This window comes from Cajanus cajan, chromosome 9 (genome assembly GCF_000230855.2).
Source record: "Cajanus cajan strain Asha chromosome 9, NIPB_CcT2T_4, whole genome shotgun sequence".
NCBI lineage: Eukaryota > Viridiplantae > Streptophyta > Magnoliopsida > Fabales > Fabaceae > Cajanus > Cajanus cajan.
Window position 1 is genome coordinate 3912279 of NC_138525.1, and position 21090 is coordinate 3933368.

General features: G+C 33.1%; 5 protein-coding genes across 5 annotated transcripts; 4 read left to right on the forward strand and 1 right to left on the reverse strand.

The window, feature by feature from the left end:
* The first annotated feature begins 2404 nt into the window (after nucleotides 1–2404).
* Nucleotides 2405–2770, forward strand: LOC145951708 (uncharacterized). Its single transcript, XM_083063590.1, has one exon. It carries the CDS (start codon nucleotides 2405–2407, stop codon nucleotides 2768–2770), a length of 366 nt encoding a protein of 121 aa, XP_082919716.1.
* Nucleotides 2771–6034: 3264 nt separating this feature from the next.
* LOC145951709 (uncharacterized) lies at nucleotides 6035–6433 on the forward strand. The gene has a single exon (XM_083063591.1). It carries the CDS (start codon nucleotides 6035–6037, stop codon nucleotides 6431–6433), a length of 399 nt encoding a protein of 132 aa, XP_082919717.1.
* Nucleotides 6434–7239: 806 nt separating this feature from the next.
* On the forward strand, nucleotides 7240–11209 carry LOC109811423 (rhodanese-like domain-containing protein / PPIC-type PPIASE domain-containing protein). The gene is made up of 8 exons (XM_020375181.3): nucleotides 7240–7481; nucleotides 7599–7724; nucleotides 7870–7961; nucleotides 8350–8450; nucleotides 8669–8779; nucleotides 9166–9274; nucleotides 10061–10111; nucleotides 10952–11209. The coding sequence occupies exons 1-8, from the start codon at nucleotides 7286–7288 to the stop codon at nucleotides 11030–11032; spliced, it is 867 nt and encodes a 288-aa protein (XP_020230770.2). The 5' UTR covers nucleotides 7240–7285; the 3' UTR covers nucleotides 11033–11209.
* Nucleotides 11210–12482: 1273 nt separating this feature from the next.
* On the forward strand, nucleotides 12483–15383 carry LOC109811413 (calcium-dependent protein kinase 34). The gene is made up of 8 exons (XM_020375171.3): nucleotides 12483–13372; nucleotides 13519–13662; nucleotides 13771–13923; nucleotides 14003–14118; nucleotides 14199–14366; nucleotides 14464–14591; nucleotides 14681–14780; nucleotides 14967–15383. The coding sequence occupies exons 1-8, from the start codon at nucleotides 12709–12711 to the stop codon at nucleotides 15060–15062; spliced, it is 1569 nt and encodes a 522-aa protein (XP_020230760.1). The 5' UTR covers nucleotides 12483–12708; the 3' UTR covers nucleotides 15063–15383.
* Nucleotides 15384–16725: 1342 nt separating this feature from the next.
* LOC109811431 (RNA-binding (RRM/RBD/RNP motifs) family protein) lies at nucleotides 16726–18749 on the reverse strand. The gene is made up of 3 exons (XM_020375190.3): nucleotides 18557–18749; nucleotides 17980–18062; nucleotides 16726–17570 (listed from the first exon to the last, which is right to left on the reverse strand). Exon 3 carries the CDS (start codon nucleotides 17423–17425, stop codon nucleotides 17051–17053), a length of 375 nt encoding a protein of 124 aa, XP_020230779.1. The 5' UTR covers nucleotides 17426–17570; nucleotides 17980–18062; nucleotides 18557–18749; the 3' UTR covers nucleotides 16726–17050.
* Between the last annotated feature and the right edge of the window lie 2341 nt (nucleotides 18750–21090).

The following is a 21090-nucleotide window of genomic DNA, read 5'->3' on the forward strand; positions in this document are numbered from 1 at the left end:
AAATAAATAATATATATTTATTTAATCATGATCCTATTATGTTGATCAAATATATTTATGACTGTTAAATAAATAATATAAATATTTTTTTACTCGTAGAGATCGAATTTGATTTTAAGGAATTTACAACACTTACATAAATAAAAATTGATAATATTAAATTTTATATATATATATATATATATATATATATGAGAATAATTATATGAAAGTGTTTTAGGTACTTTTCTTTAATAAGAGAGTTTTTAAGATATTTTTTTAATTTTATATTTATTTTAATTTGTATTTATTATATTTATTTGTAAACCAAAATTTAATATTTTTTAAAATAAATTATTAATAATTAAAGTAATTTTGTATCATAATATAAATTATTTATCATAAATCTAAAATATAATTTATATGTTTAAAATATTTCTTTATACAAACTTTAAATATAATATAATTTATATATTTAAATATAAAATTTATTCTATATATTATTTATTATAAATTTTATTATATAATAAACATGTAACTACATACTAAAACACTTGTTTATATAATTTTAGAAAACTAAAGTAGACTCTTACTTTATTGTGCACTATTACATTAAATAAATGACTCTAAGCGTGTAATTCAGCGATAGGAGTTGATTTACACTTAAGCAAGATCAGAGATTTGAATCTTGCCTTGTGTATGCAGTCGCGTTAAATCTTGGGACCAGTTATCTCACCTTTTAAGGTGCCTCCAACGTAGTGAGGAGATTAGTCACGCCTATCGGCAATAGATATTCCAGGACGAACAAAAATAAAAAATCATTATAACTAGTAAAACACAGACACTTCTTTGCCTCGTTCTGAAAAATAAAAATAAAAATTATATACTGTTAACTTCAACACAGCGAAATAGTTTAACAAAATAGTTTTACAAATGTTATAAATATAATAAAAAAGAATAAATTTTTTTAAAAGAAGGATTAAATATTTAGGTCATGTTAATTTGTTTGGAAAAAGGGTAAAAAAACATGACTTTTTTTTAATATATTAATTTTTTTTTTATTTTTCTGAATAACCTGACCCCCATTTTATTTATCAAAATGACCCATTTACTATTTAAGGTGAGAAATCGGTTGGGGTTTAGAGTTTAGGGTTTAGGGTTGGGGGAACCGATTTCTCACCTTCAATTTTTATAACATGTAAAGATTTGCAGTGAGAAATCAGTTAACGTAAAACCGATTTCTCAACTGCGTTATTTTATTTTATTTTATTTTTTTGGTTTTTGGTTTTTTTTTTTGTTTTTGTTTTTTTTTGTTTTTGTATTTTGTTTTTTTTTTGTTTTTCGTTTTTGTTTGTTTATTTTTTTTTTCGTTTTTGTTTTTTTTTTCGTTTTTGTTTTATTTTTTTTTCGTTTTTGTATTTTGTTTTGTATTTTGTTTTTTTTTTCGTTTTTGGTTCATCTTTTTTGTTTTTTTTGTTATTTTTATTTTTTTTTCCAGATTTTTAATTTTCTTATTTTCATATTTTAATTATAAATTTTTGAAATTTTTTAGTATTTTTAAATAAAATAATTTAGTTAAGTTTTTAGAATAAAAATAAATAATGAAATAATTATTAATTAAATAAATAATGAAATAAATATTAATTATTTTTATTTTTTGATTTTTTTTCTATATTTGTTATTTATTTTGTTTTTCAGTTTATAAAATTTAGATTTTTAAAAAAAATTATGATGAAATTTTAAAAAATTTATTTACCTATTTTTTGTTTTTTTATTTTTGATTTTTAAATATTTATTTTCAGATTTGTTAATTTTTTTCTTTTTCAGTTTTTAATATTCAGATTTTTTAAAATTATAATGAGATTTTAAATAATTAATTTAGTTATTATTTTAATTTTAGATTATAAAAATGTATTTAAAATTAAATTTAAAGAATAAAATTGAATAAAATTAATTTTAAATAGAATATTTAAAAATAAAATATTATGACAAATGACAACTTTAAATAAAAACAACATTAATTGAGATGAACAACTTGAAATAAAAACAAAATACAATAACAAAATAGGAGATCGAATAAAAAAGAACAACAACAGAATTACAATCCAGGAAATTACAATCCAACTTTAATGATGTCTATGCTCACTTGTTCCACACCTCGGAGGTTGTCGGTTCCTTGTTGGGTTTCGACGACCAATGCGTGGTTGTTGTGGTTCAACCTGGTCCTCGTCATGTTCTATATTAACAGTATCGGTAACTGGATTTGACGAACCACTTCCACCGACCTCAGAGTGATAAGACGAAAATGAAAGGAAATTCATGCTTTGCATGTAATTATATGCACTTTGTGGTGTGTGTACGTCGACGCTAAAAAGATTGCTCATGAAGTGCTGAAGGGTACACGATCTCATACTGCAAAGCTTGGATGGCAAAGCAAAAGGCAATTGAAGACTTACATGGTAACTGGGAACAATCTTACCATGATTTACCCAAGTTGCTTAGTGCCATGAGTGAATTTCTTAATGGATTTGTTGTTGAGAAGCAAACAAGGCCACTATACAACCAACAAGGTGAGATGGTTCATCATTATGTTCAATTCCATAGAGTATTTTGGATATTTAAACCTTGTATCGATGGGTTCAAATACTGCAAACCCATTGTTCAAGTTGATGGCACATTCTTGTATGGCAAATACAAAGGAACTCTCCTTGTGGCCGTGGCTCAAGACGGTAACAGCAAAATCTTTCCAATTGCCTTTGCAATTGTTGAGGGTGAAACAGCAGAGGCATGATTTTTCTTTCTACATTATCTCAAAAGACATGTTTGCCCTCAAGATGACCTTTGCTTAATTTCGGACAGGCACGAGTCTATCAAAAATGCCTATGCTAGACAAGGCAGTGGTTGGACACCTGAGAATTCAGTGCATGTATTCTGTATTCGCCATATAGCTTAAAACTTCATGAGGCATTTCAAGAATACAGAACGGAAAAAATTAATCATCAATATGGGTATGTACTTAGCATCATTAATTACTTTAATTTGTTTCATCATATTTCAACATTACTAAATTGTTCATTTTTTCCTAATCTGATTTCACAGCTTATGGGATGACTGAGCCAAGATTCAATTACTACTACAACACGCTAAGGAGCGAACCAGAAACTGAAGGTGTAATTGAATGGCTCAACACCATACCAAAAGAACAATAGACTCTTGCATGGGACGGTGGCCGACGATGGGGACACATGACTACTGTTGAGATTTCCGTTGAAACACTTTTGTTAATATTTGTAAATTCGTTTAATTCTATCAACGGTCTCAAACACGTCAAGTATACCGGCCGTTCAAGTAGTAAAAATATCGTATCCACATGGATTAGAAGGTAAAATAAGCATTTATTGACTATTCGTGACTAAAGAATAATTATAATTTGTAGTTTGTCATGTGAATGTGAATTAAAGATCATGACTACTGGAATGAAAGCTATAAAAATATTTGTTTGAGAGTGGAAAAGGTTAGAAATGATATTGTGGTATTGTGAGGTTGTGGGGGTCAGATTTCACCAAACGTAACACTAATGTATCCTTAATCTCTTGTTACATACATTGCTTAGTCAATCCATAAGTTTACTCAAACCTAATCCCTTAGAGAAAGAGTCTAGGTGCGGACATTGAATATCAATCCCTTGAGTACCCAATATTTACACCCGCATTACGGGCTAGGGTTTAAGACTACTAATGGGTCAAGCTCTATCCCTAGATACAATCTCCACTAGGCATATGTTCCAGAACTAGTTTCAAGGGTATTTCCCAATACTCAATAGAACCTTAAATCATGCAAAGGGTGATCAATCCAAAGCAAGCATTAAGAATAGAAACAAACACAACAAAGAATAAAACAACATGTATATATATCATTAAAACCGTAAAGATTACAATAGAGTACGTTGGTTACATCTAACCCCACAAAAATTGGGTGAAATCACTCACAACAATGAGGGCAAATACAAAATAGAGATGGAAGAGGAAGTGAAGAACCGAACTAATGTATCCTTAATCTCTTGTTGAATTCATTGCTTAGTCAACCCAAGAGTTTACTCAAACCTAATCCCTTAGAGAAAGAGCCTAGGTGCGGATATTGAATATCAATCCGTTGAGTACCCAATATCTACACCCGCATTACGGGCTAGGGTTTAAGACTACTAATGGGTCAAGCTCTATCCCTAGATACAATCACCACTAGGCATATGTTTCAGAACTAGTTTCAAAGGTTATTTTCCAATACCCATGGAACCTTAAATCATGCAAAGGGTGATCAATCCAAAGCAAGCATTAAGAATAGAAACAAACACAACAAAGAATAAAACAACATGTATATATATCATTAAAACCGTAAAGATTACAATAGAGTACGTTGGTTACATCTAACCCCACAAAAATTGGGTGAAACCACTCACAACAATGAGGGCAAATACAAAATAGAGATGGAAGAGGAAGTGAAGAACCGAAGGAAAGATCCGCACACGGACGATCCCAAGCCCTAGGAATCCCTTTCGCAACTCCTAGAGGCGCCCAATGTGAGAATGGGTGTTTCTCCCCCGAAAATGGCTTCAAATACGAGCCAGGGAGATCAGATTAGGGTTTCGCGCCCGGCGTGTAAGTCTTCGCGCCCGGCGCGGACTCTTCTGTGCACTTTCTGCCTCAGTGTAAGCCCGGCGCAATTTCCTTTTACGCCCGGCGCGATGTCTTCCAGAGAGTTTCAAGCACTCTCTGTCTCGACCACGCCCGGCGCGTGTATTCTCTCGCCCGGCGCCATGGCTTCCAGACTCTGTTCTTCTCAAGCCCGGCGCGAGTCATCTTGCGCCCGGCGCAATTTCTTCTCTGCTCCTTAGCCTCTTGGATTCCCAATCCTAAGAATCTTCAATCCTCACTTCTCTAGCTCAATACCTGCACAAAAATGAGGTGTATTAAGGTATTGTTAGCTAAATTTGGGTTAGTTATATCTGCACACAAAGTGAACCAAAAAGAGAATAATTATATTGCAATGGTTCAAAGGATGAGTGGAATTTGAAGTCTCATCCAAAAAGAGGTAAAATTGAGACTTAACAGAAACGTACACAACAAAGAATGAAACAATACATATATATATATATCATTAAAAACGTAAGGATTACAATAGAGTACGTTGGTTACATCTAACCCCACAAAAATGGGTGGAACCACTCAACAATGAGGGTAAATACAAAATAGAGATGAAAAGAGATGGGAAGAACCGAAGGAAAGATCCGCACACGAACGATCCCAAGCCCTGGGAATCCCTTCCGCAGCTCCTGGAGGCGCCCAATGTATGAGGGTTTCTCCCTCGAAAATGGCTTCAAATACGAGCTTGGGAGATCAGATTAGGGTTTCGCGCCCGGCGTGTAAGTCTGCGCGCCCGGCGCATAATCTTTTGAACACCTTCTGCCTCATTGTAAGCCCGGCGCAATTCCATTTTACGCCCGACGTAATGTCTTCCAGAGAGTTTCAAGCCTCTCTGTCTCGATCACGCCTGGCGCGGGTAGTTTCGCGCCCGGCGCATGTGTAATTTGCAGAAATTGAATGCTCTGCTCTTCTCAAGCCCGGCGCGGTTCATATTGCGCCCGGCGCAGCCACTCTGCTATGTTCCTTAGCTCCTTAGATTTCCAATCCTAAGGTCTTCCATCCTCAATTCACTAGCTCAATACCTGCACAAAAAATGAGGTGTATTAAGGTATTGTTAGCTGAATTTGGGTTAGTAATATCTGCACACAAAATGAACCAAAAAGAGAACAATTATATTGCAATGGTTCAAAGGATGAGTGGAATTTGTTCAATAAATCTCATCCAAAAAGAGGTAAAATTGAGACTTAACAACTACTAACTTGGCTGAGGCAATTAACTCCATTCTTAAAAAAACAAGAAATTTGCCAATTTCTGCAATCATCATGTCGACTTATAAGAGATGTAATGCCTTATTCATCCAAAGGGGGAAGGAAATCGATGCTAAACCTAGGGCTGACCAAGTTTATACGGAAATAATGAATAGGGCCATAAGAGATGCAGAATCAAAGGCTAATACTCATCATGTCCTCGAATTTGATCGTCACAGTACACGTTTTTTGGTGCAAGAGACCATTAACCCAAGGAAAACACGACCTACTAGAACTTTCACGGTTAGACTACATGACAACTGGTGTGACTGTGGAAAATTTCAAAAGCTACACATGCCATGCTCCCATGTTGTTGCTGCATGTAAGCATGTTCACCACGATTATAAATCTTACATAAATCCGGTATACACATTACAATATGTTTCAAATGTGTATAACGAATTATTTGGTGAACTGCCTAATGAATCTTATTGGCCGGATTGTGAAGAACTGCAAATCATACCAAATCCGGAAAAGATTAGAAATAAAAAAGGTCGTCCAAAGTAATCCAGAATACGCACTGAAATGGATATGGTTGAACCAGGACAACCAAAAAGATGTTCTCTCTGCAGAAATGTAGGTCACTCAAAGAAAAAATGTCCTTACCGTCAAGGAAGTTCAAGTTATCAACCTTAAAATGTCATCAAACCTTCCAAATATTGTATTTTGTTTTCTAGTATTTTATATAAATATTTTATCTTTTGTTAAAATTTTTAATTAATATTTATTTCATTATTTATTTAATTAATAATTATTTCATTATTTATTTTTATTCTACAAAATTAACTAAATTATTTTATTTGAAAATACTAAAAAAATTAAAAAAAACTGAATATTTAAAATTAATATAAGAAAATAAAAAATTAGAAATCTGAATAAACAAAATAAAAAAAACAAACAAAAACCAAAAACAAACATAAAAAACAAAATACAAAAACCAAAAACAAAAAAAAAACAAAAACGAAAAAAAAATAAACAAACAAAAACCAAAAACGAAAAAAAAAACAAAATACAAAAACGAAAAAAAAAACAAAAACGAAAAGAAAACCAAAAACAAAAAAAAAAACAAAAAACAAAATAACACAGTTGAGAAATCGATTTCGCATTAACCGATTTTTCACTGCAAATCTTTACATGTTATAAAAATTGAAGGTGAGAAATCGGCTCCCAACCAATTTCTCACCATGGGTCATTTTTATAAATAAAATGGAGGTGAAATTATTCAGAAAAATAAAAAAAAAAATTGATATATTAAAAAAAAAAGTCAAAAAAACATATGATTTGAAGTCTAGAGGATGAAATGTTGTTGTTTTATATTATCATTGAATTGAGTTGTGTGTGTTGGGGAAGCAAATAACAATGTCAATGTTGAGATCAGTTTGTCAGTTAAGAGTGGGAGTGACATCTCCAAAATCTTGCCTCTATCCCTCAATCTTCTCCTTTTCCCTTTCTCATTCCCAATCTCATTCTCACACTCCCACCTCTATTCCCAGAACCTTCCGTTTCCATCCACCTTCACTTCCTCTTTCACCCTTTATGTCCATCAAAGCAACAGGTACATGCCCCTCAATGTTTCTTTGAGTGAATTTTGTTTCTGATGTCATTAGATTATGTATCAACACTTTTTTGTAATATGGCTAAACGAATTTCATGTAAAAATCTGATTTTTCAGCTTCTTATGGCACTGGGGGTGATGGTGCCGATAGTGCTAGGCCAAGGGAACTATTGGTGCAGCATTTGTTGGTCAAAGAAGATGACCAGAGGCTTCTGTTGGATCTTCAGCAAAGAATCTCTGCAGGTTAATGGCACCAAGTGAATTGGGTTATTTTTGCCCTACCACTGTGTGGGGTTAGGTTTTGGGAGATATTTATTTATTTATTTGTTTATTTCAAGTTTAACTTTCTAAGGCTTTGTTGTTGTGTACTTGTGTGTTGTGTGTTCAGGTGAAGATTTGAGTGACCTTGCTGTGGAACATTCAATTTGCCCGTCCAAAGAAGATGGAGGAATGCTTGGGTGGGTCAGGAAGGGACAAATGGTATTTTTTTTTTATAGATTAGATTAGATTAAACCTTGTTTTGAGGGTTTCCCTGAATTTGCAACTTTTCGTGATTTGTTTGAAGGCAGTTTCAGATGGTATTCATCACTGCCTTGTATAAATGAATCTGTTTTCATCTGTCAGAGGAAAGGATACATATATAATTTGCTATGAACTTTCTTTGGTAAGGCGAGATAGGGGCAAATTAGATATTATGTTGTGCTTTTTCTTGCATTTCCCTTGACTGATGATAATTCTATCATGTTTCTGTAGAGGAAGCAATTGATGTAGTAATCTGGTTATAGAAATGTTTTTTTTTCCATTAATTTTATTACGATTGTACAATTATGTGATTGCAAATATGTGTCTGATGGTGAAAATGTGACAGGTTCCTGAGTTTGAAGAGGCTGCATTTAGTGCGCCTTTAAACAAAGTTGTAAAGTGCAAAACGAAATTCGGATGGCACTTGCTGCAGGTTTTATCTGAAAGGTATTTTCATTTTTCAGGCCTCTGTTTCTGAATTGGATAATTAAATGTGTTTAATTTCAATGATTTTTTTTGAAGATTTGGCTCTTGATAGAGCCTAATGGTATTGTTTGGTCCAATTCGTCAACACCACCTAGTAGGATAATACTTAGTAACTTCTTGTTGTTAGTTCTTTCAATGAGTGTTCTTATGTCTCGTAAACTTTCTCTTTTAAATGTTAGGGAAGGGTCAATTCTTGAAGACATTCAACCTGATGAGCTGCATGCGAAAATTCAAGATCCCAACTTTTTGGAGGAGGCACAGTTAATTGATGTTCGAGAGCCTGAAGAAGTGTATGCTTTCATTTTCCTCAACTAATTAATTTTGAAAATCATTGAAATGAATTATTGCGTGATTGCATTTGGTTAAATATTTGTAAGTAGACCAAGTGAGTGATTATAAGTTGATATGGCAAAAAGCTTGAGAAAAAGAGAAAATATGATATATAGTCCAATTGAAAGTTTTGAGAGAACTTCAACATTGATGGTCTTTTGACATCTCAAAGGCAACAAGAGGATCTACTTTTGTAGGGGATATTCATTTAGTAGCTCTTATACTTATGTGCATCTGTTTTTCTTTTGTTCTGTACGTTTTGGAATCATCCACCTATCTTGCATATGTCTATTTTCGTGTCAGATTTGGTTTTTCTCCATTTAAATGACATTCTCATCATGCACAGGGCCAAAACATCTTTGCCAGGATTTACCGTTCTTCCCCTCCGCCAATTTGGAAGCTGGGGGCCTGAAATAACTACCAAATTTGACCCTCAAAAGGATACATATGTTTTGGTAAGTGCAGTTTTTCTTCCAAAAGATGTCAATTCTATTAGAAGGCATCCAGGAAACTATACCTCTAATGCTAATTATTATTGTTTTCTAAATGGGTTGAGTTTGGTTCTTTATTGTTCTTGTTGCTAGTCTCCTCCCTCTCCTCCTTATTTGGTTTGGAGGTTGTAAGTTGATAAAAAAAATTGAAACCTGAATAGTGAATTCGTTGATTAGGCTCCTGCTTTACAGTCAAAGTTTGATTTCCTAGAGGCCTTTCTTTTGAGATACTACCTTCGGTCCTAATTATAAGTAATATAGGACAAATCATAAGACTAAAAAAAAGTAATTAATATGTTTACTTTTAATTAATTCTATCATAAAATCAAGTTTTATTTCAAATATAACCTTTACTTTAAGTGGCCATTATATTTAATGTTAATTATAAGTAAATGCATAGGAAATAGAGTTAACAATAAATAAAGGGTATAAAAGACATTTACTCTTAAGTAATTTTAAAAACTAATGGTTGCTGCTTATAATTAATACCAAAGAAAAATCCAATTTGTTGTTTACAAGTAGGACTAGAGGTAGTATTTAATTTAAGAAGGAACCAGTTTTGAATTTTAAATTCATTCTTCTTCAGAATTTCTAGTTTGCCGTTTAGTATTGTAGTCTTACTGTCCGCTACCGCTATGTTAACTTGTTGCTGTAATGCTCTAGATGATTAAATTTGGATTTGGCTCAGCAATGCCTTTTCTTTTTTGTGCTTGTGTGTTCAATAACTTGACTTCTGAATTCTGAATGCAGTGTCATCATGGCATGCGATCATTACAGGTTGCCAAGTGGTTGCAGTCACAGGTAAAAAAAAAAAAAAAATCCCTTTTTGTCAGGCCTTTAAGTGCAAGTGCGTGTATGTGTGTTTTGCCTCTTCATTTATTTACTTTCTGGTATCAGTGTAACTGCAAAGCCATGCTGACAGCTATTGCTATACTGTATTTATAACTGTATGATTTTTAGACATGCAACATCCCTATGTTGCTTACAAGATAAAGACTGTGATGTCAGTGAGTATAACATGGAATTAAAATTCCCAAATGCAATTTAGAAATTAATTCTCATTTTCACAAGTTGCAGTGAAGTGATTATTGTTTGTAATCTGTAATTTAGTGAACTAGGTGTCATTGTGGGATGATAATGTGTTTTTTTTTTTTTTTTTGGCTTAAATGAGTTTTTGGTTCCTGAACAATTGTGCGATTTTAGTCTCTCAAATTTTAATTAAGCAATTTTAGTCCTTCAAGTATTGTAATTGTGTGGTTTTAGCCTATGAAATATCGCAATGATATAATTTTTTACTTATTTAAGTTACATATATTAGTAATAATAAATATACATCATTTAATATATGAAAGAAAATTATAACATATATAACTTAAATACGTAAAAAATAATTATGATACTTGAGGGACTAAATTGTACAATTGTGATATTTGAAAGATTAAAATTGTTCAATTAGAACCTTAGGGACCAAAATCACACAATTATAATACTAGAGTAATAAAAACTCAATTAAGTCTTTTTTTTTTTTTTAGCTGTAGCTTATATTGTTTTCCATATGATTTCCAATTTTACCCATTCCTTTTCATTTTATGTAATATAAGAAATGTATGGAGTTGTTGATTTGGTTGGTGAATTTTTCAGGGTTTTAGGAAAGTATACAATCTTTCTGGGGGAATCCATGCCTATGCTGTCCAGGTTGATCCATCAGTTCCCACATACTGATTTACATTATTCTGTCATTACTGGGTCCATCCATCATTGTACATGAGAGCAAGATTTTTTGGGATGTCCATGTTACCTTTAGGAATTGGAATTCTTTTGGTATGAACGTGTATTCATTTTAGATCAAGAGTTGGAGTCTCCTAGTTTCAATTTTAAGGTTACGTATTTTATATACCATTCCTTATGTGAAGCTGGTTTTGGCTCAGCAAGTAATTTTAACGTTCGTTTTTCTTGACACAAAATGTTCCTTTTTCATAGAATAGATGATAAAAGATGGTCAACAAATATAAAAAGTGAAACAAAAGTAATTTTATATTATTATATATTAAAGCATGATCCCACAATATCTGGAAGAAACTGTTGTCGGAAGAAACAACTCATTTTATAATTGATATGTCTTCAATAGAACAAATTTTATATTTGAGATTCTTTTACTCTTAAGTATGAGGAGAACAAGTCTCGTTACTCGTTAGAGATGCCCTTCTACATGCAAGCTTAAGTTAATTACTTGAGACCACGATGAAATTATTACAATTGATAGGAATATTGAAGTAATCTTATTTATAAAAAAGACTTTACAAAAGCTCACAAGTTATCTTCGTCAATTTAAGTAAACACTTGCAATTTTAAACACGAGTTATTATTATATAATAATAACATAGAGCCAAATAAACTCTTTAACAACTGATATTACATTAGGACTTCCATGTATGAATAATACTTTTAATGAAATTACGATTAAATTAATTGAAGCTGGTAGTATGAGTGAAATTATTATTTCACTTTTCTACGACGCATTTTTTTCCCATCTCTTTTCAATTATATCATTTAAAATCTGTTTGAATAAATTTTTTTAAAAAAAAACTTGTGGAAAGAAAAAAAAATAAGAAAAGAGAACAAATATACTTTTTTCATAAAATAAAATTAGCTTATTTCATTAGTTAAAATTAATTTATGTATAAATTAAATTATACATAAATTAACTTTAACTCTTAAAAAAAATTATATTTTCTTATTTTTTCTACTATAAGTAATTATAGAGAAGTTCATAATAATATACACATTTACCTCTCCTCTTATTATGTGTAAATATTGTTGTATAAGAAAAAAGGTAAAAATAAAATTAGGCTTGATATATAAAATAAAACTACTTAGTTAACTAATTCCAAGTGGCTAGGTGTATTGACTCAAATTTTTTTTTTAAAAGAAAAACTGTATATTTAATAGTATTGTTGAGGACAGGTTTACACTTGCACATTTTGGGCAGGAAAACAAAAAATAGAATAGAAGTATGTGTTAAGTGAGTTGTTCCACATCCTTTGACCTGTATAACAGACCAAAATCCATTTTTATTCTTCACTCCGAAAACTCCTCCCCACCCTTATGTCCGAATAAAACCTTACCCTTCCAATGCCAAACACCCCTAAAATTATCTTCACCAAAGCCATTCTTTTTAACACCTTTTCCTTTTCCCCATAGTTTTTTTTAGATAATTTTTTGTTTTCCCAACACAAGAAACACATTTGGATCCCCCCATGCTACCACCTTCTCTTCAGAGAACATCAACAACAACATTGTTGATCATCTCTCAAACCTCACCACCTTGACCCCTTTACTCTCCCTTCTCTTCCCTTCCCTTCCACCCTCCTTGTTCGTGCTCTCCCTTCCATTCCACCATGGGCAATTGTTGCTCAGGTGGCACCAATGACCCTGAGAACAAGGGAGAATCCAACCCACCAAACCACGAGGGTGGTGCAAGTGCGACTACCCCACCACCCTCATCCAAGCCAGCCTCTCATCATCCTGGCAAGCACTCAAAGCCAGCCCCGATCGGACCAGTGCTTGGAAGGCCGATGGAGGACGTGAGGAGCAGCTACAGCATGGGGAAAGAGCTAGGGAGAGGGCAGTTTGGTGTGACACATTTGTGCACACAGAAGAGCACAGGGAAGCAATATGCATGCAAGACCATAGCCAAGAGGAAGCTGGTGAACAAGGAGGATATAGATGATGTGAAGAGGGAGGTGCAGATCATGCACCATCTCTCAGGCCAGCCTAACATTGTGGAGCTTGTTAATGTGTATGAGGATAAGCAATCTGTTCATTTGGTCATGGAGTTGTGTGCTGGAGGGGAGCTCTTTGATCGCATCATTGCCAAGGGACATTACACTGAACGTGCTGCAGCTTCATTGTTGAGAACCATTGTTCAGATTGTCCACACCTGCCATTCCATGGGGGTCATTCATAGAGATCTCAAGCCTGAGAATTTCCTCTTGTTGAACAAAGATGAGAATGCACCTCTCAAGGCCACTGATTTTGGTCTCTCAGTTTTCTACAAGCAAGGTGAATAATTCTCACCCATCTCTCTTCTGTCTTTTTAGTTTATATATTATCAGGTTCAATTTTCAATTTGAAGGTAATGCATGATAGCACAATGTTCAGATTCAAATGAACCATAGTTTAATATGGAATTCATTCCTTTTTGATAGGAGAGGTGTTTAAAGACATTGTTGGCAGTGCATATTACATTGCTCCAGAGGTGTTGAAGAGAAGATATGGGCCAGAAGTTGACATATGGAGTATTGGTGTTATGTTATACATTCTTCTATGTGGTGTTCCTCCATTTTGGGCAGGTTTGGATTCATTCACTCAATATTAAAGCTACTTCTATATTATCAGAGTATGTAGTGTTTGATTAACAAAATAGAATGCCTCTAAAATTGATGGCTTTGATATGACAGAATCCGAAAATGGGATATTCAATGCAATACTACGAGGCCATATTGACTTTACTAGCGATCCATGGCCTTCCATTTCACCTCAAGCGAAGGATCTTGTAAGGAAAATGTTGAATTCAGATCCCAGGCAGAGGCTTACGGCTCACGAAGTTCTGAGTGAGTATAATAATAGTTGACTTCCTTTCTATGAACATCTTAAATTGAATGCAATTCTAATAGCATATGCAAAAAACAGATCATCCATGGATCAAGGAGGATGGAGAAGCACCAGATGTTCCTCTTGACAACGCAGTGCTGAATAGACTGAAACAGTTCAGAGCAATGAACGAGTTCAAGAAAGTTGCTCTAAGGGTAATGCTATTTGGCTCTCCATTTTTCATGAATAATGAAATTGTTGTATAACTTAATAATGTGATGTTAAATTTACATAGGTCATCGCGGGTTGCCTGTCAGAGGAAGAAATAATGGGATTGAAGCAGATGTTTAAGGGAATGGATACTGACAACAGTGGAACCATTACAATTGAAGAGCTCAAGCAAGGTCTTGCAAAACAAGGGACTAAGCTTACAGAACAAGAAGTTAAGCAATTAATGGAAGCTGTAAGTTACTTCTTTTAAAAAAAAATAACTTGTCCCCAATAGTAATTTCTCTCTCCAATGCCATTATTTAGATTCTTTTCTTTCCTATATATTACAGGCAGATGCTGATGGCAATGGAACCATAGATTATGATGAATTCATTACAGCAACAATGCACATGAACCGAATGAACAAAGAAGATCATCTTTATACTGCCTTCCAATACTTCGATAAAGATAACAGCGGGTAAAGAGAAAAGAGAATCAATAGATTGAATATATATATCAGCCACCCCTTTGGAAATTGAATGGTGTTAATTGCTTTGTCATAATCAGGTACATTACAATTGAAGAACTAGAGCAGGCTCTCCATGAGTTTAACATGCACGATGGCAGGGACATCAAGGAAATCATTTCAGAAGTTGATGCAGATAATGTAAGTCCTATCCCGCGTGAATTACATGCACACTTTTAGTTCTAAGAGAAGTGTTAGTAACACTTTCCAAAACACTCATTTTAACACATTCTCTACTTTGGTTAAAATTTATTAAAAACTTTTAAACCATGAATGATACTCATTAAATAAAAAGTAAAACCCATAAAAATTTGTTTGTCTGTGCAGGATGGTCGGATTAACTATGACGAGTTTGCTGCAATGATGAACAAAGGAAACCTAGAAGTTAATACAAAGAAGAGGCGTGATTCAAGCTTATATTAATTGGGGATTATGCATAGATATTCAGCCCTGTGTCTTTGGCTGGCGCAGATGGTGGTGAGTGAAAAATCAAGGAGTGTTGTGCCTGATAGCTGTTTGGTTGGGACTGGGAATATACATGTGAGGAATGGGTCGAGGTGGAAAACATACAAAATTAGAGGGGGAAAATAACTTGAACCAACATTTGAGAAATTTGGACGTATGCTAGGTGTTTGATTGGTTGGTTTCGGTTTTTTCTTCTTTTCTTTCCTGTGTAGAATTGAATTGAATCTTGTACTATAATCGCTTCTCACTCAGGAATCAAATTAAAAGAATTTTTAAATATGTACTGATTCCTTTTCAACAATAGGTTCAAATATGTTCATGGTTAAGTTTATATATTTAAATACACTTTTAATCACACTGAGAGAAGCATTACATAAGATTTCCACTCTTGAAATTAATGCTGAATTCAGCTCCATATCAACACTCGGATGTAATAATATGAAAGAAATTAAGTGATATTTGATGCACAAAAATGGTCCATGGCTCTTACAGAAACAAAAACGATTACATGATCAATGAGTTTCGATTAAAATGGGACAATACAAGGCCACATCAATTTTGGCTATTTTCACCTGATACAAAAATGCCTTTACGATTTTGAAGACATGCCTCTTTCAAGTATAAATCTGAGATGCATATGATACAAGACGGACCAAGGTAATAAGAATCACTATGTTGAACCCAAGGCAATTCTTCACAAACACCGGATTTAAGTACCTTCAAATTTGAAAATTTTCACTAAATGAATGGGTTCCATTAAAACACCATGTTTCCCAAAATTTTCACTTAAAACAAGAAAATGTGGCAACTGGCAAGTGATTGCAGAACCAAGAGCTTTATTCAGAATTCACACTACCAAATTTCCCAAAGGCTAGAGAATCAGTGATTGTAGTTCATTCTAAATGAATCAAACAGACCATACAATTTTAACGAATGAAACATGGTATATATGACAGCAGAAAATATAAGAGCCTCAGGCGAGGCAAATGATTTTCTAGGAACAAAAATATCCAATCAAAATTAGGGATCAGACTAGAGAGACTTTCAGGAATAGTCATTGTACTAAAAAAATCTTCCATTAAACACACTATCCCTTCACCACAAAGGGACCAAAGCTGATCAACAAATGAGGACAAAATGGACCAATTCATAAAGTGAAATTGAGATGAAATCTAATACGCAGGACCAAGAGGCATGGTTCAAACATCTTGACAGACATATAATGTGCAGAAGCAACTATTAAGAAAATAGGTACAGAAGCTCAACACACCATATACCAATGTCAAACCACATGAACTCAAATTAGGAAAACAGAAGGAAAATCTCAAGGAACCTCATACACTCAACTTGCAGAAACAAATTTCATTGATTCTCATTCAATACTTTCAAATAGAGCACATGCTAAAAAAACTAAATTTACCAATGAGCAAGGTCCTTCAAAAGCTGGAGGCGAAAAAGTTGAGTCCCTCCACTTCAGACTTACGAAAAAGTTCACACTATTGAATAAGTACTTTAGCATTTAGTCAAACAACGATAAAATTAAACCAGACATAGACGATAGATATAGATAAACGTCCAAAGAGCGAGTTTCTCAGAAAGAGCTGACCAATAACCCTAAGCATTTGGATAAAGTTAAATTTCATTTCATTCTCACAAGTAACATTGTAAACATTCATAATTCCTTACATACGCTTCTGCACATGCACAGGACAAGAATAAAAAACTTCTCCACTCATATCAGCTTCTACAAGATAATTCTAGTGTATGGAGAAGCTAATTTCATTTTTCTTATTTTTTTCTCATCGATGCGCGCTCACTGTGCCTGTGCCAGACTCCAATAAATCCAATAACAGTACAATTAAACCAAAGGAAAAGTCTGGAAAACCCTAACTATCTATGAATCTAAAGCATCTGCGAGGAGGACGAACTATTTATTCATTTAGTATTTACTTATCTTTGGTGGAAACACCGTACTTCTCCTGCATACGCGCGATCTCGTCCTCCTTCTTCTTCTGATCGAACTTCTTGCTCATCTTAGCCTGCTGGTAATACAGCACAATCAGGTAACGGTTGGCGACGTTGAAGCCGGAGAGGTGATCGACGGCGGTCTTGGCGTCGTAGATGTCCTCGTAGACGACGAACGCCGTTCCGCGAGTGTCCTTGTTGGTTCCGATGCGGATCTGGCGAATCGCGCCGTATTTGCCGAAGATGTCGTACATCTCCTCGCTGGTGATGTTGAAGGGAAGGTTGCGAACGTACAGCACGCGGTTCACCTCCGGCGGCAGGCGCGTGTTCCCCTTCCTCAGACTGATAGCCGCCATGGATGCAGAGAGACCAAGGAAAATCCAACAGAGAAGAGGTTACCTCACTGCTCCGTCTTCACCTTTTTTTTTTTTTTTTTTTTTGTTCAGAGTGGGTTAGGTTACTCAATAACGCAACTTTATCATCTTTTTATATTCTCCCTCGCTTCAAAAATAAGAGAAATCAGTGTTAAGTTATTTTCTTTATATATATATATATAATGTTTTCTTTTTTGGTGTTGATATATATAATGTTATTAAGTAGAGCTGTCAAAATGGGTAATCCGGCCCGGTCCGGCCCGGCCCATCACGGGTTGAGTTATTGGTGGATCAACCCAACCCGGTTTATTTATTGGTAAGCTGAAAAAAGTTGAGCCCGGCCCGACCCACCACGGGTTGGTGGACTAAACGGGTTGACTCACCTAATTTGAAAAAATTTAAATTATGTAATCAAAGTTGATGCCATAATCCTGCAGAAACACTATGCAACCTATTAAGTATGAATTTTTAGTCAAAATGAAATCCCCAAGACGAAGCAAAAAAGAAAAATTTTACTAGTCTTTTGAGAAACTCACAGCCAGCCCAATAGTTCCAAGGCCAAAAATAGCAACAATTGACCCCGCTTCCACCTTTGCAGTGTTCCAGACAGCTCCAAGGCCTAAAAAGTTAATCAAAATAATAATTGAATTGGGCATAAAATATTTTAAAAAATAAATGCAATAAAAATCTACCAATCTTGTCCAGTAGAATGCTTAGATGGAATGGAAGAGTAACAAATAAAAATGAAAACCACAATTGTAGAAACATTGTTTTGAGAATTCAAACAAAATGGATACATGGTTAATTTTCGGTTCAGTCAAGTTTAGACAGAGTAACAAGTATCAACCAAAACTTCTATATACATCCCATAATTTATCCCCATTCCTCACTACATATTCATCCAGCAATACCCTCCATCACCTAAACCATTTGAATACATCAAGAGTCCAGAGTAAGAATTAAGTGGAGAAGAAGTATTTCGTAGCATAGTATTGTCAAAAGTTGTAAACAGTCACAAAACAAACTAACTATGAACTAAAATATAAGTATAGGAAAACTGAAAAATGGAGATTGAATTGAATCCTACCCAAACAACAAACCATATAACGTTACCTGAAGCTAAAGGATGAAAAATTATTCGTGAGCGAATAGCGAGTTCACTTTCTAGCGACGACGCCTGCTACTCGGAGTTCCACGCAAGGCCGATGAAGACGGCGAGAGTGAAGAGCGGGTTCGAAGAGAAGCGCCTCCTGGGCTCTGGCTCGCGGCGGCGGCGCGAACTGATGAGGGTGGGTGTGTGAGAATGAGAACTGATTAGGGTTAGGGCGGAAAAGAATGAGGTTGGCCCAATAGCATAAGGTTTTTTTATTTTTTATGGGTTGGTGGTCAGCCCGGCTCACCACGGGTTTAACCCGGGTGAGCCGGGTTTAAAATTGGCCCACACTGAAATTTTTAATTTTTTTTTAGCCTAACCCGGCTCGAACTCGTGGTGGGCCGGGTTGGCTCACCGGGCTGAGCCCATTTTGACAGCTCTATTATTAAGAATGTAGATGAAAAAAATAATAATTAATATTATATTAAAAATTTAAAATGATATTTATTTTGAGATTTTTTTTATATGAGACTTATTTTGAGATGGACTTGTAAAATAATTGATTTTAGTGTATTTTCTTGTCCAAGCACCAAACAAAGATATTTTCAAATCATTCCTATTTTAACTTTATTTAAATTCTTGAATAATTTAATAATGATTTTAAAGGTTAAGAAAATTGAAAATTAAAGCTAGGAGTAAACAAATCATGTGTATAATTTGAAGAAGTTTATTTGTGACAAAATTCTAATTAAAAAGGTGAATTTTTTCGTTGAAGAGATAATTTTAGATGAAGTTAATTAATGAAGAGTAATGATCATGTATAAAATTATTGATATATGTATTTCTTGTAGTGAAGTTAAAGAAGTACATGCAATAATTATAAATTTTTTACTTTTTAACTTAATATTTTTAAAAGGAAATAATATATGTAAAAATCATAAAAACAACTAATTAAAGAATACCTTTTGTGATTAGATAATTGATCTAATGATTTGAGAATGAGATGATGAATGTATGCATGATTGAATATAAAATATCAAAATAATCTTATGTTACGGGATTGAAATGAGGATATAGTTTAAAGAAATAGGCGCCTTTTTAAAAATGTTTTATGAAACTAAGTGAAACCATGAATATTGTGTGATCATACATTATTACATGAAGAAGTTGTGTTTGTAAGAAAGTGCCTAGAGAACCAAGCTAGTGGAGATTGCAATGGATTGTTAACCCTAAATTCTAAGAGAGATTACTTCCCATGGAAAAAATTCATTGGGTCATGTTGATTTTATGGTATTTGGACTTATTGCCATTCGCAAGTGAGACTAAACTTGAAGATGTTAATATAGATGAGATCTGTCTTCTAAGTAGTTATTTATGTTTTATGTTAGGTTTTTCTCTAATAGGTAGTGATATCCAAACAATAATTTGTATTTCTTTTGTGTTACTTTGCAATTAAAAGATATTTTGTGTTTAAACACTTAAATTTGATTCACATGTTTTGTAATATATCTTAATTGGTTGAGTTAGGTGTGTGAATGTTGTAAACTCCCCGATAATTGTGTTCAATTTTCATGGATAAAAAAAAGAAGATAAACACTAGAGTCAATCTAGTGATAAGAGAATTGGAAATAATATGTATATTATCGTAAGTTTGAATTATGTTATTAATGTAATTTTGATAAACAGAGAAAATAATTAGTCAAAAAAGAAGATTAACTAATAATTTAATAAAAGATAATTTTTGATATGACTAAAATTTATAATGAATAAATATTTTAAAATATATAAATTTTATTTTAAATTTATAATAAATAATTTATATTATGTTACAAATTTATTTTTAAGTATTAATGATTTATTTTCAAAAGATAAAATTTAATTTTAAAAAATAGGCAAACCAAAAGTTAAGAAAAATTCTTGCAAACACTTTTGTTGGAAAAAAAAAACAAAAAACACTAGTTAAAAAATGATTGTCTAAAAATAAAATACTAATAAGATAATTATTCAAATTTATATAAAAAAATTTATGGATAAAATCTTAAAATAAAAATATGATTATAAATTTAAAAATCGAATTTATGATTTAATCATTCAATTTTAAGTTTAACATAGGTTAATATCTATATATTATTTAATTTTATATTGAAAATTAAAAATATTATACATATACAGAATAATAAAAAGAATAAATCGCTAGAGTCATTGCAGAGATAATAGTTTCGGATAATTTATATTAGATACTAGGCTTTAAATTTTTATTGTTACATTTGTACATACGAAAAAGTAAAATAAAATAAAATGAATTAGTACATATTATAAACTTCAAAAATTAAAAGAGAATAATTTCTTGATCCATTCTATTAGAATCATCCGTTTATATACACATTATACAGAGTATAATTTGGCTAAAATTGGGAAACAAATTAGCTATAAATAAGGAACTAAATATACGCTTAACATATATTATAATAAATCAGAATATATTATCATATATTCTAACACACCCCCGCAGTCGAAGCAAGAGGTCGCCGAATGCTAAGACTATTTCAAAAAT

Excerpts from the sequence above, each read along its gene's own strand:
- LOC145951708 (XM_083063590.1), top strand. The coding sequence starts at position 2,405 with ATGGCAAAGCAAAAGGCAATTGAAGACTTACATGGTAACTGGGAACAA.
- LOC109811423 (XM_020375181.3), top strand. The coding sequence starts at position 7,286 with ATGTCAATGTTGAGATCAGTTTGTCAGTTAAGAGTGGGAGTGACATCT. Across the intron at positions 7,482-7,598 it reads TATGTCCATCAAAGCAACAG|CTTCTTATGGCACTGGGGGT; the intron begins GTACATGCCCCT and ends CTGATTTTTCAG. Across the intron at positions 8,780-9,165 it reads GTTCGAGAGCCTGAAGAAGT|GGCCAAAACATCTTTGCCAG; the intron begins GTATGCTTTCAT and ends CATCATGCACAG.
- LOC109811431 (XM_020375190.3), bottom strand. The coding sequence starts at position 17,425 with ATGGCGGCTATCAGTCTGAGGAAGGGGAACACGCGCCTGCCGCCGGAG.
- LOC145951709 (XM_083063591.1), top strand. The coding sequence starts at position 6,035 with ATGAATAGGGCCATAAGAGATGCAGAATCAAAGGCTAATACTCATCAT.
- LOC109811413 (XM_020375171.3), top strand. The coding sequence starts at position 12,709 with ATGGGCAATTGTTGCTCAGGTGGCACCAATGACCCTGAGAACAAGGGA. Across the intron at positions 13,663-13,770 it reads TGTTCCTCCATTTTGGGCAG|AATCCGAAAATGGGATATTC; the intron begins GTTTGGATTCAT and ends TTGATATGACAG. Across the intron at positions 13,924-14,002 it reads TACGGCTCACGAAGTTCTGA|ATCATCCATGGATCAAGGAG; the intron begins GTGAGTATAATA and ends TGCAAAAAACAG.